Genomic DNA, 12,834 nt, shown 5'->3' with positions numbered 1-12,834 from the left:
AAGTATCATATGTAAGATGTCGGAGAAGCGAAATATACCCGATAACAAATGTAGATTGCTCGCGGCTCCCCTGCTCGATCTGGTTTAGTATCAAGGTGATTATTTTTGGCATTCTTTCTGGTCTGAGCAGTTTGAGCATGACGATCTTCTAAGTTTCAAGTTCTAGTACGACAAACAAGTTTTTTCAATATGTAAATAAGAACATCCATTTGTGAACACTGCAAGTAGTCACACACAACAGCCCGTGACTCAACTGAGCAGTCTGTTTTGAAATAAATGAGTTTTATATAGGCACGACATGACTACATTGTGCTAGACATTGATGATTGCAGTCCACACGATTCGATAATAACTTAATTTATTTGGTTACATGGGAGACAAGTTTTTAAATGAATAAAAACTATTGATCTATACACGAACCAATCGACATAAACCTCATCCTATCGCAGGATGTGAAAGTTTTTGGCTTATTGAACCAAACAGAGTAGATAATTGCATTTCCTTGCCCAATAGAATATAACCCCACACCACAACTTGTTAACTTGTTACCTAGGTGATTCTTTCAATATTATTCACTTGGTCTTAAAATAGACAGTTGAGATAATAATGGAAATAATGGAGCGGAATAAAATAATTCTTCCCATTTGTGCAAAACTACTAGGGAACGATCTAATGAAATACATAACTAATAATCTAGTCAACAACAAGAATCTACCACCTAGAGAACAAAATTCTTGGCAAACATTACAAAATTCAATCTCACACACAAACGAGGCACTGTTGGGATTGTACAGATGTAAGGAACAGTGTGTTTTGTGAGTTTTATAATTTAAGCTCGATCAGACCCATTGGGTAATTGAGAATTCGAAGTTAGATCAAACTGCATCCTAGCTGCCCGGTTTTTGTAAGCTTATAACTTGTCCACAGGTCTCTATTTTTAGCTCGTCTTTTACTGTTCTACTTTTAGCTCGTCTTTTCCTGTTAGACTGCCAGTGTTCTGTCACCTGAGGACAGAATTTCAAATCATTAGTAACATTAAAATCAATAAAATGTCCTTTCGAACATTACATAAATATCAAACTTAACAAATCTATATGGATTGTCCAAAGCCAATTAATGACTCTCCTCGACCTACTTCGTATATTTTTTGGAAAAAAAAAATAAAATTGCTCTATTCAAGTAGTTGCCTAAAATATTTTAAAAAAAATATGTTTGGCATCCTACATCGGCCTTATCAGATTTTTAGGCCATTATGTTTAGTCAAGTAGGTCGAGGAAGGCCGATTTTAGTTCAATTATGTGCAAATTTTCCGAGACATCATTGCCAAATCCATCAAACGTTGACAACTATTATTCTCAAGGCATCATCTCCAAAGCTCAATTGCTCCTCCTGTTTTTGGTATGTCGACGTCACAGTAGATTGGCTATAGTTATTCAATTCGATTGATTCAAGAATTGGAATTTCTCCAATACTAGAAGGAATCTCCTCTAAGTTATTTTACCCAACATAAGGACTAGGCGTTGAAGGATTGGGAAATGGATATTGTCATCTCTTCTAGCACTTACGATTCATGTTTTCAACTAACAAAAATTTCAGTTGAAGATATTATCCTTCCTCGCCTTGGAGTTGTCTTTCATTTTTTTCCTTCATAAACATAACTATGTTGATTACAACGTTGGAAATATTATTCTTAATGTGGCACATCTAAATTGTTCCGTATGAGATTCATATACCAATAAGGCAACTCTGATAATATGTTTTTCTTCACCCATTTGGCTATACCCAAAACTTTTTTTCACAACTTGATTTGATTTGAATTAGAATTTTATATGAACCACCAAAAACTTGTTCACGAAATATTTCTTTTGACTTAAATTACCGCAACTGTACCGTTAACAAGTAATAAAGTGAAATATTAAGTTTCGAGTATCGTCCCACAGAGATCGAGCAGTTCAATTTTATCTATCTTAACCTTAACTGAAACAAATTTGTCAAGATAGGAATTTATTCTTAGAAAAACCCTAATTTGGTAAAACCTTAATTTATGAAAACCTTGATTCATGCAAACTTGATGATTGGAATGAACTCAGTATGGAAAATGATATTTTAACGAATTAAATTACAGATTAAACGTTTAGAACACAAATTGGTTGTTTTCAATGAAAATTAAAAGCACCAGGATCACGAATTCCCATGCAATGATCGCTTTTAACCCTAATTTCACAAAATGTCAACATGATTCAATTATTGACGAATGAATGCTCCTAAATCTATTCAACACTCTCTCTTGAGATGTATTGAACATATTCTTATACACCACTGGTCTATATCTCTATGACAAATGCATATATAAGAATGCATATGATTTTATGAACATCTAAAGATTCACGCATGCAAAGCATATGAGTATATCCCTATTCCCTATCGGACCCTACGACAATTTATGCCTTATCAAATTTATTTCTCTTCTCTCGAACAGATGAAATAAATCACCAAACATCACATAATTACGTGCACTTGATTATGGAAGAAAATTATTGTATATAAATCATTGAAACATTCAAATACGTGTTTAATGTCAAATTGCAAACTAGATATTAAAAAAATCACATCACATGGTATATCGATCTCCTAGTACATGAAAATCTAGCCAAACATGGAGAAATTTACAAAATACATGATAAATTGAAGAAAAAAATCACCGGGTTATGAATTCGCTTGAAATCTTGATGATATTCATGTAGCTCCTTGTTACTTTGGCTCAAAATCCTCTCCAAGATGTGTTTTCTTGCCTCCCAATGCGTTCTTCTTGAAATATGACGGCTCTAGGTTTTTATATTGCGTCCAAATCGTGTTCCAATAGAGTTATAACGCAAAATGAAAACTGCAGAATCGTCCCGAATTTTTACACCATGCGCCGCATGGTTGAACTTATTTTGGGGTTTTAATTCTCCGGTAGGGGTTGTGCGGCCGCATAGTTATAACACCATTCGACTGCATGGTCTAATGATCTTCCAATTTGTGCTGTTTTTATCCCCAAACTCAATCTTCTTGTTTATTGACTTTTTTTCTACGAATATTTTGTTCCATCATCTCATATTGACCTCCAATTGGTACTTGACACTATCAATTCTTTGATTGCTCCTTTGGTCATCTTGTGGATATTTGCACTTTGGTCCCTGAACTATAACTTTGAATCGTTTTGGTCCTTTTTGCTTCTTTTTCTTGTGAATTCCATCAACTCCATCAGAAAACCCTACAAGCCAAGATTGAAGCGAATTTAGGTCACATTTCAAACATTTTGCTTATATTTTAGTCATGTTTGTAAGTTATATAAGTGCATAAAAATGCACTTATCAACTCCCCCAAACTTGAACTATCGTTTGTCTTCAAACAAGATAGTAACTTAAATTTCAACAATCATGGCTCAATAACCTGCTGTATCTCAGGATTGAAATTCAATGATTAACACAAGAAATAGTTTCAACAGTGCTAGAATAGAATTTACCTTTACTTGTCGGATGTAAGACTCATCGTGCGTGTGTGATCTCATACCAACATAGCAAGCTCATGATTGGTTCAATCTCGACCCCAAAATGGTCAAATATGTTCTTACTTCGCACGAGAGATAAATAACCCTCCCAAACTTATTCTTTTCACTCAATTATTTCGAGATTGTGTTTTAAGGTTAAGGATTTAGGTAACTGTAGTCCTTACCTTCTCTTTGTTTGGATAGATCTCACTATCACAGGTTCACATGTCAACAAATGAAGGCTCTCCTAGATTTGATTGCTTTAACACTCAAGATTAAACTAAGTTACTTGCATCGCCTTAAAGGTGTGATTTTTATCAACTAAATGTCCAAGGGTTTCTTCCATACTATCATACTCTATTTTTTCATTAATTTTTTTTTATATGTCATCTTCTCATTTGTTTTCTATATAACTCCTGTAACGAGCTTTAGGCCGGTGACTCCCAAACCAGTTGGCTTTAGGGCACTAGGGTTTAAACCCTTGCATGCTTATTCACTCGAGTTATAAATGCTTGATCAGATGACTTTTTATTAACCTCTTTTCCTCTTACTTTCTATATGACTCCTGTAACGAGCTTTGGGATGGTGTTTCCCAAATCAGTTGACTTTAGGACACCAGATTTCGAGATATCATTAAAGGTTTACTTGCTCGAGTCATAAAAGCTTGGAAATGTGTCATATTTTCGTAGCCTAAAATTATGCCCCTTTTTATTTTTTCTAGACATTTTGTCTCTAGAATCAACCCCCCCAATTGAAAACTTCCTCCTAGTTTTCATCTCAATTGTCTAGGCAATCCAGACAGCGTAATTCATGCACGGAGCCCCCACTTATCTCAATGTTCCCCTATATTTGTTAAACCATCTCCAATTTATTCAACAATTTTCGGTTTATGGATCTACATTGATTTATGTCTTAATCTAATCGAGGTTTTCTAGTTTCTCCTACTTTATTCAAACCCAATCACTCACCTGACTGTATGGCATGAGTGGCATGCATATGGAATGTCAAGTACTACCTCAACAAGTATCAATTAATTAAATTCTGCACTATATTCACAGTTCCCAACACATAACTATTCCACTAATCACATCATTGTCGGCAAGGTTATTAAACCCACACAGGCATGCAATGAACTTAATGTAGTATATTGATGCAATAATCACTCATCAAGCACACAATATGTAACCAATGTCAAAGGATTGACGGATTGTGATTGTTTTAAAAAGGATTACATTACATGCCGATAATTTAGTTTCCAAAAGGGTCACGTTCAAAATATGCCACCACTCCCAAACTTATACAGTACATTGCCCTCAACGTGAAAAATAAAGGTTTCAAAAGACATAATTTGAAGGACAAGTGCAAATTAGAGTTAGCAAATGAGTTAAATAAAACTCCCCTAATCACTGTGGTCGTGGTGACTGATAGCTGGATCCTGTGGTGTCGTTGTTCGGTGGATGTGGGAAATGAGCCAAGATCTGCCTCAGTAGATCCGACTGCTGGACTTGCTCTGCTTGCATGGCTCTCATCATGCTACTTTGTGCTCTAACTTTGCCCTCTATGCTACACATTCAGTCCTAAGTGTCGTTCACTCTTATCTGTATTCTATCCACTCTACCCACATATATACTCAGTCGCTCGTTCATAGTTTCCATCTCCCATCTAGCTGATCGGGCCTTCTGATATGCAGTCTGCGCCATGGTTTGAGTGGTACTGATATCACGTCGGGCTGTCTGTATGTCAATCGTCAAAGCCCCTAGAGCTTGCTGGATCTCCTCTATATCGCGGTTGGTTCTTGTGAGAGTCATAAACATCTGATGTAGTAATTGTGTATCAGCTCCCATAGGTGGTGGTGGTGGTGCCTGGGGCATTCCATCATCTCGAGTCCCTGGTCTTGTGCAACCTGTTGCTGTCTTCATCGTTCTCTCTCTTGTTCGTCCCGATGTCTATCAGAGCTCGCTCTTGAGCCTCAAATGTAGTACGCTTTATTGGAGGGTTGGGTTTTTCAGGTACTTCCTCTGGTAAAATTGTAACATCTGCAGCCCGACATATGCCGCTGATGAGGCTGGGGAAGACCAAAGTGGTACCTCGATCCCGCCAAGTGCCCAAGGTGTGGATTTGATTGTAGATAAAGACGGCAAGGTCTATTTTGCAACCCGAACCAGATGATCAATGAAGCCCGCTGTTTGATCAGAAAATGAGGTTCTGTGTGACGTAGGCTCGATATTGTGGCACATGAAGAGCTATAGAATGGCTATGGATAGTGTGAGCTCTATCTGATGCCACTCAGCAGTCGTTAGGGTCCATGCATTTTCCCGTCCCATCAAAACCTCAGCTACTTCATTCCAGTTGAATTTGATGGGGATGGGAACCACATTTTCCATGTTTAGCTGATAATAATCGTGGATAACATTTGGGGAGAACATAATACATTTCCCTCGTACCCATGTCTGATGTATATGCTTTGAACCTGGGGTGTCAATTTTACTGTTGAAATTTGTAAAGCTCTCGGACTAGATTTTCATAAACTGGGTAAGGTCTCTTTATCACTTTATCCCAACCACAAATCCGGAACAAATTCACCAATTCAAACCCCGAGAAATTTTCAAGTTTAACTGGTCTTTCAGGGTTCATTGTCCAGCGGCCTATGGTGTTCTCATACCAGGCAATGGTTTCAGCACTGAAGAACTCTGTAATTTCCCTTCGAGTTCCCTAGGTCTCACAGTTCCAGAATATGAGCCGACTTTTTCCTTGCACTTTGAAGTTATTTTCGGCGGCATCCTGCAAAAAATAAGATTTTCAATGTCAAAACCATAGAATGCAATGAAAAAGTATGTTGAAAACACGAAAGTCGACGTTAAATGCACGAATTCCCCAAACTTACTCCTAGATGCATGTGTAACATTTTAATGTGTAATGTTCAAGACATGATGTTCAAAATAGTGGAAATATTGCGCCAATAGGAAAAACAACAAAATTAGGCCCAAACATACACATTATGAAATTTTGATTCATGACTGAGGGTGCAATTTCGACCCCGAGCATCATCGAAAATATCGAAATTTTCCTGGACCATCTCTGGGCATATGGAAGTATTCAATCTAAGTCTATGACATACTCAAATTTCAAATTGATCAGATTTCGTTTGATAGGGTAAATGAATGGGCCAAATAGGTGACGTAGGGTGCCGTGACTTGGCCATGTAGTGCCTATGTTATGCAAGTTGGGGTTTTATGTTTTTCATGGCCTTTCATGTGATATCTCAGTATCCCATTACTATTCACATCAATTGTATGACATGAAAAAAGCAAATTTTACAAAATTGCATAAAGCTCGTCACTTAGGCATTTCATGATTTTCATCGAACACGTTGTGTGCACTGTCTTCAATTCCATTCTATGAATGATTGGCAAAGTGTAATCACCCACAACACATAAACACAATCAATCATAATCCAAGCCTACTTACACCCTTTCGCCTTAATTTCCAATTGTAAATTGTAAGTACCTACAAACCGAAATCTAAAGGAGGAGAAGAGATAAAGTTCATACCTTGAATACCTTGATTTTGAGATGAATGTGTGGATGTATGAAAGAATGAAGGATGATTGATGATTTTTTTGGATGTGTGCGTGTAATTTGGGGATTTCGCGCCTAGGGTTTGAGAGATGAGTGAAAGGGGAATGGGGGAATAATTGCCAAGTTACGGGGTTAAAAACCTGTAACTGGCTTTGCCATGCGGTTGCATGGTATAGAGATCACCAAAAAAAAAATTCGGTAGGTGTCCATGCGGTCGCATGGACACTTTGTCTATGCGACCGTATAGACAATTTTTTTTAACTAATGATTATGAAAATGTACCACACATCTAATTCTCAAAAACATGACTGACCACATGGACACTTTGTCTATGCGACCGTATAGACAATTTTTTTTTAACTAATGATTATGAAAATGTACCACACACCTAATTCTCAAAAACACGACTCAAATCACTTTTTCCCAAATTCTTTGATTTTCAATTGGTGAATTTAATGTAGCATCTTCTATGCCTGAAAAGTTTTGAAAATATATTACGCAATGTGGGATATGTGCCGGTCTATGGACGTAGTACAAAAACCAATTTTTGAATTGAATTCAAACCACACTCTGGACAATTTTATGAAAAATGACCGTGTGCCTCGAAATGCGTGAGTGCCACACCCAATCACCTAATAACAACGGTGCTTAGACTCTATTGACATACAAGGATGATTGATGACCTAACTAAACATGCAAGCATGAAATTAAAATTTTCTAAGCTAATGCAAACAAAGATAAACTAAGTTAAAGGATACAGTGGGTTGCCTCCCACTCGGCACTAGTTTATTATCGATAGCTCGACTCTTTCACTTCCACTTCAATTAGACATTCCGAGTTGAACGGTGGACTTTTGCTTAGAGAAGTCCCTGTCCTAATAGTGGCTGTGAATGTTCCATTTGTTTCATGGCTGACCTGTATAATTCCATATGGTAGAATCTTAGCGACATTGTAAGGGCCCGACCACTTTGATCTTAATTTTCTAGGGAAGAGTTTATGTCTCGAGTTATATAACAGGACTTTCTGCCCCACTTCGAACTCTCGTCTCTGAATATGTAGATCATGCTACTTTTTGGTGCATTCTTTGATAAGTTTCAAGTTTTTATATGCTTCCATTCTGAATTCATCTAACTCATTGAGTTGTAATAAACGCTTTTCACCGGCGGCCTTCAAATCCATGTTCAACTATTTCATAACCCAATATGCCCGGTGTTCTACTTCCAGTGGGAGGTGGCACACTTTTCCAAAAATTAGGCGGAATGGAGACATGCCTATCAGTGTCTTAAACGCTGTCCTATATGTCCACAATGTATCGTCCAACTTTTTAGACTAGTCTTTTCGGGAGGAATTCACTGTGACCTCTAATATTTTATTCAACTGTCGATTGAACACTTCGACGTGCCCGCAAGTTTGTGGATGATATGGGATTGTTACACGGTGTTTAACCCCATATTTACTCAATAATTGCTCAAATTGGCGATTGCAAAATTGTTTATCCCCGTCATAGATTATTCCCCACGACGTGCTATATCTAGTAAAGATGTATTTCTTCAGGAACCCAATTACCATTTTCCCGTCGTTCGTTGGAAATGCAACTGCTTCCATCCGTTTTGACACATAATCAACTGCTACCAGGATGTACTAATTTGAAACGATGGGGAGAACGGTTCCATAAAATCGATTCCCCAGATGTCAAATATCTCGACCTCCAATATGCTGTTTAATGGCATCTCATTCCTTCTTGAGATGTTCCCAGTGTATTAACATCTATCACACCTCTTAACAAACTTAAAGGCATCTCTGAACAATGTAGGCCAATAGAATCCTGACTATAAGATCTTAACGGCAGTCTTTGAAGCTCCCAAGTGCCCGCATAGGTAGATGAATGACAATGCTCAAGAATTTTTGGTACTTCATCTTCAGGTATATACTTTCTCACAATTTGATCATCCCCTCGCCTATAAAGAATAGGATCTTTCCAAAAATAACATTTCAGTTCGGCAAAGAACTTTTTCTTCTGGTGTCTCGAGTAATTTGGCGGTGGGATTGACTTATCCAAATAATTGACGATATCTGCATACCATGGGACTTCTTCCGCACTGAACATCTGCTCATCTGGAAAAATTTCGTTGATTTCCACTGACACTTCTGGTTCTTCTTGTTCTAATCTCGATAGGTGATCTGCCACCACATTTTCACTGCCCTTCTTGTCCCTAATTTCAATGTCGAATTCTTGCAGCAGTAATACCCAACGGATTAATCTCGGCTTAGCATCCGTATTTATTATTAGATACTTCAATACAGCATGATCTGTGTAGACTATGACCCTAGACCCTACGAGATATGATCTGAATTTGTCAAAGGCATAGACCACTACCAAGAGCTCCTTCTCAGTGGTTGCGTAGTTGATCTGGGCATCATTTAAGGTTCGGTTTGCATAATAGATCACATGGAAGATCTTGTTCTTTCGCTGTCCCAGTACTGCACCTACGACGTGATCACTGTCATCACACAATAACTCAAAAGGTAATTCCCAATCAGGTGCTATAATTATCGGTGCTAACGTGAGTTTCTCCTTCAAAGTGTTGAAAGCTGTCAAACATTCCTCATTAAATTCAAAGGGCACATATTTCGCTAACAGGTTGCAGAGAGTTTTTGAAAAGTCCTTTATGAATTTCCTGTAGAATCCGACATGTCCAAATAAACTGCTAACCCCTTTAACTGATGTTGGTGGCGGTAGCTTCTCAATAACCTGAATCTTTGCTTTGTCCACCTCAACCCCTTTTGCTGAGACCCGATGCCCAAGTACAATTTCTTCTTGCACCATGATGTAACATTTCTCTCAGTTCAATACTAAATTGGTTTCCCTGCATCTCTGTAATACCAAATTTAAGTGTTCTAAACACTCGTCAGACGAAGACCCGAAGACCGAGAAGTCATCCATAAATATCTCTATAAATTTCTCTACAATGTCTGAAAAAATCGCCATCATACATCGTTGAAATGTGGCTGGGGCATTGTAAAGGTGGAAAGGCATTCTGCGGTATGCGAAAGTACCATAAGGGCAAGTGAATATCATTTTCTCTTGATCGTCTGGTGCCACTAGTACTTGATTGTAACTTGAATACCGTCGATGAGTTAGTAATGTGAGTGGCTTGCTAATCTTTCCAGCATTTGGTCTATAAACAGAAGAGAAAAGTGATCTTTCTTTGTTGCTGCACTAATTTTGCGATAATCGATGCAAACCCTCCATCCTGTCACTATTCTGGTCGGTGTCAACTCATTTTTCTTTGGCACCACTTGAACTGGGCTAGTCCATGCACTGTCTGATATCGGGTTGATGATTCAAGCATCTAGAAGTTTAAGTACCTCTGCTCTAACCGCTTTCTTCATATTTGGGTTCAACCTTCGCTGACTCTCTATGGTTGGCCGAAAATTCTCTTCCATGAGAATCTTATGCATGTACAGTGAAGGGCTGATCCCTTTGATATCTACTATGATCCATCCAATTGCCGTCTTATTCTCCCTAAGTACTCTAAGCAGTTTCTCCTCTTCCACTTTACTGACTATGTTAGAGATGATCACATGAAGTGTACATGACTTTCCCAAGTATGCATATCTGAGATGAGGTGGTAATTGCTTGAGTTCCAATTTTCGTAGATGCTGAATGGACGGTAGTGGTTTTGTGGGTTCTGTTCCTAGCTCCTCAAAATATCTTTTGCGTGTGTACGGTGGGTTAGTGTCCAAAAATTTTGCACATGTTTCCATCTCCACTGAATCAGACTGCGTTGACTGCGAATGTACAATGCAACCTTCATACGTATCTGATCGGTTATGTAGGAAGAATGAGTCTTGGACCACCTTGTCAATCACATCGATCTGGAAACATCTATCTGTCTCTGTAGGTAGTTTCATTATCTTGAAGACATTAAACGAGATCTGTTCTTCTCCCAGTCTCAAAATTAACTGCTTGTTCTGAACGTCGATTAAAGCTCTTCATGTTGCCAAAAATGGTCTGCCCAGTATCAATGGAATGTCTTTATCCTCTTCCATGTCCAAAATTAGAAAATTCGCAGGGAATATAAATTTTTCCACCTTGACAAGCACATCTTCAATTATTCCTCTTGGATGTGTTAATAACCTGTCAGCCAGCTGCAGCGTTACAGTAGTTGTCTTAGCCTTTCCCAAGCCAAGTTTCTTGAAAACAAATAAAGACATTAAATTTATACTTGCACCAAGATCACACAAGGCTTTATCAAAATAAACTTCACTAATCGTGCAAGGAACAGTAAAACTCCCTGGATATTTCAATTTTGGTGGGACCTTTTTCTGAATTCTGGTGCTATATTCCTCTATTAGCATTACTGTCTCGTGATCCCCTAGCTTGCGTTTATTTGATAATATGTCCTTCAAGAACTTTGCATAGCTAGGCATCTGGAATAGTGCATCGGCGAGTGGGATGTTAATATGGAGTTTCTTGAAAACTTCGAGAAATTTCTTGTATTGTTACTCCAATTTCTGCTTCTTTAGCCTCTGTGGAAAAGGTATACGAGGCTCATGAGGGTTAATGGTTGCTTTACCCTGTGTTTTGTCTGGTTTTTCAGCTGGGATGGATTCCACTACCTATTCGTCATGCTCTATAGGTTCTTCTATCGTTGGAGATCTTGTTTCTTGATTTATGCCCGACATTTTTACATGAACTTTATATAGCTGCTTCCCATTTCGAGTTGTAATTCAGCATGCTCCTTCGGGTTTATTTTTGTGTTACTCAGTAAGCTGCCTGGTGCTCTGCCAGTCAAAGCAACTGTCATCTATCCCATTTGAGTCTCCAAATTTTTAATTGCTGCATTCTGGTCTTGAAGAGTGGCCTCGATTTTCCTCATGAATTGATTGTTAGCTTCTATGTACTAATTAGTCTTCTCCATGAATTTACCAAACATCTCTTCCAATTGAGACTTTTTCTCTGGCTGTTGATATTGAGCCTGTGGTTTATTCTGGTTTTGATTGCTCCAAGAGAAATTTGGGTGCTTTTTCCAACTTGAATTGTATGTTTCCCCATATATGTTGTTTTGCTGCCGATGTCCCCATTGAGCAAAATCTGTCTGCACTACTCCTTGTGCCAAGATTGGACATTCTATTGTTACATGTTCAGCTTCACATTCTTCACAATTGGCCTTCTTTCGACTGTGCTGCAGTGGCTGATTGTGTCATGTTCTCTACTTTATGAAATAATGAATCAATTTTTGCTGACGAAGCAGAGTAAACGTCCACTTCATAAACCCCCGATGTTTTCTTCTGCACGGCTCGTTCCAGTGTCCATATAGCTAAAGTGGTAGCCATAGTCTCAAAAAGTTTTAGTGCCTCATCAATTGTCTTTTTGGACAGCGATCCATTAGAAGATGAATCAACCATACTTTTGAAGGCTGGGAGTAATCCCGCATAGAAGTATTGGACCTGAAGTTCCTTGCTAATTCCATGGTGTGGACACTTTCCCAGTATATTCTTGAATCTATTCTAGGCTTCATCAAAATTCTCCTAGATGCCTTGGAAAAAACAGAGATGTCGTGCTTGAGCTTTGCAATCTTAGCAGATGGGAAGAACTTAGTGTAGAATTTCTGGGCTAGATCATTCCATGTGGTGATGCTTGCGATTGGTTGCAAATCTAGCCATTCAATTGCCTTGTCGCGCAGTGTATATGGGAACATTCTTAATCTGATTGCATCA

At 38.2% G+C, this 12,834-nt stretch overlaps 1 protein-coding gene across 1 annotated transcript; it reads right to left on the bottom strand.

Annotated features, from left to right (window-relative positions):
* Window positions 1-9,952: 9,952 nt before the first annotated feature.
* On the bottom strand, window positions 9,953-11,544 carry LOC111406565. The gene is made up of 4 exons (XM_023035966.1): window positions 11,377-11,544; window positions 11,252-11,307; window positions 10,480-11,104; window positions 9,953-10,330 (listed from the first exon to the last, which is right to left on the bottom strand). Exons 1-4 carry the CDS (start codon window positions 11,542-11,544, stop codon window positions 9,953-9,955), a joined length of 1,227 nt encoding a protein of 408 aa, XP_022891734.1.
* Window positions 11,545-12,834: the final 1,290 nt, after the last annotated feature.

The sequence above is a fragment of the Olea europaea genome, chromosome 12, assembly GCF_002742605.1.
Source record: "Olea europaea var. sylvestris chromosome 12, O_europaea_v1, whole genome shotgun sequence".
Taxonomy (NCBI): domain Eukaryota; kingdom Viridiplantae; phylum Streptophyta; class Magnoliopsida; order Lamiales; family Oleaceae; genus Olea; species Olea europaea.
The sequence above is the reverse complement of the archived record's forward strand: the minus strand, read 5'-3'. Positions and strand labels throughout refer to the sequence as shown.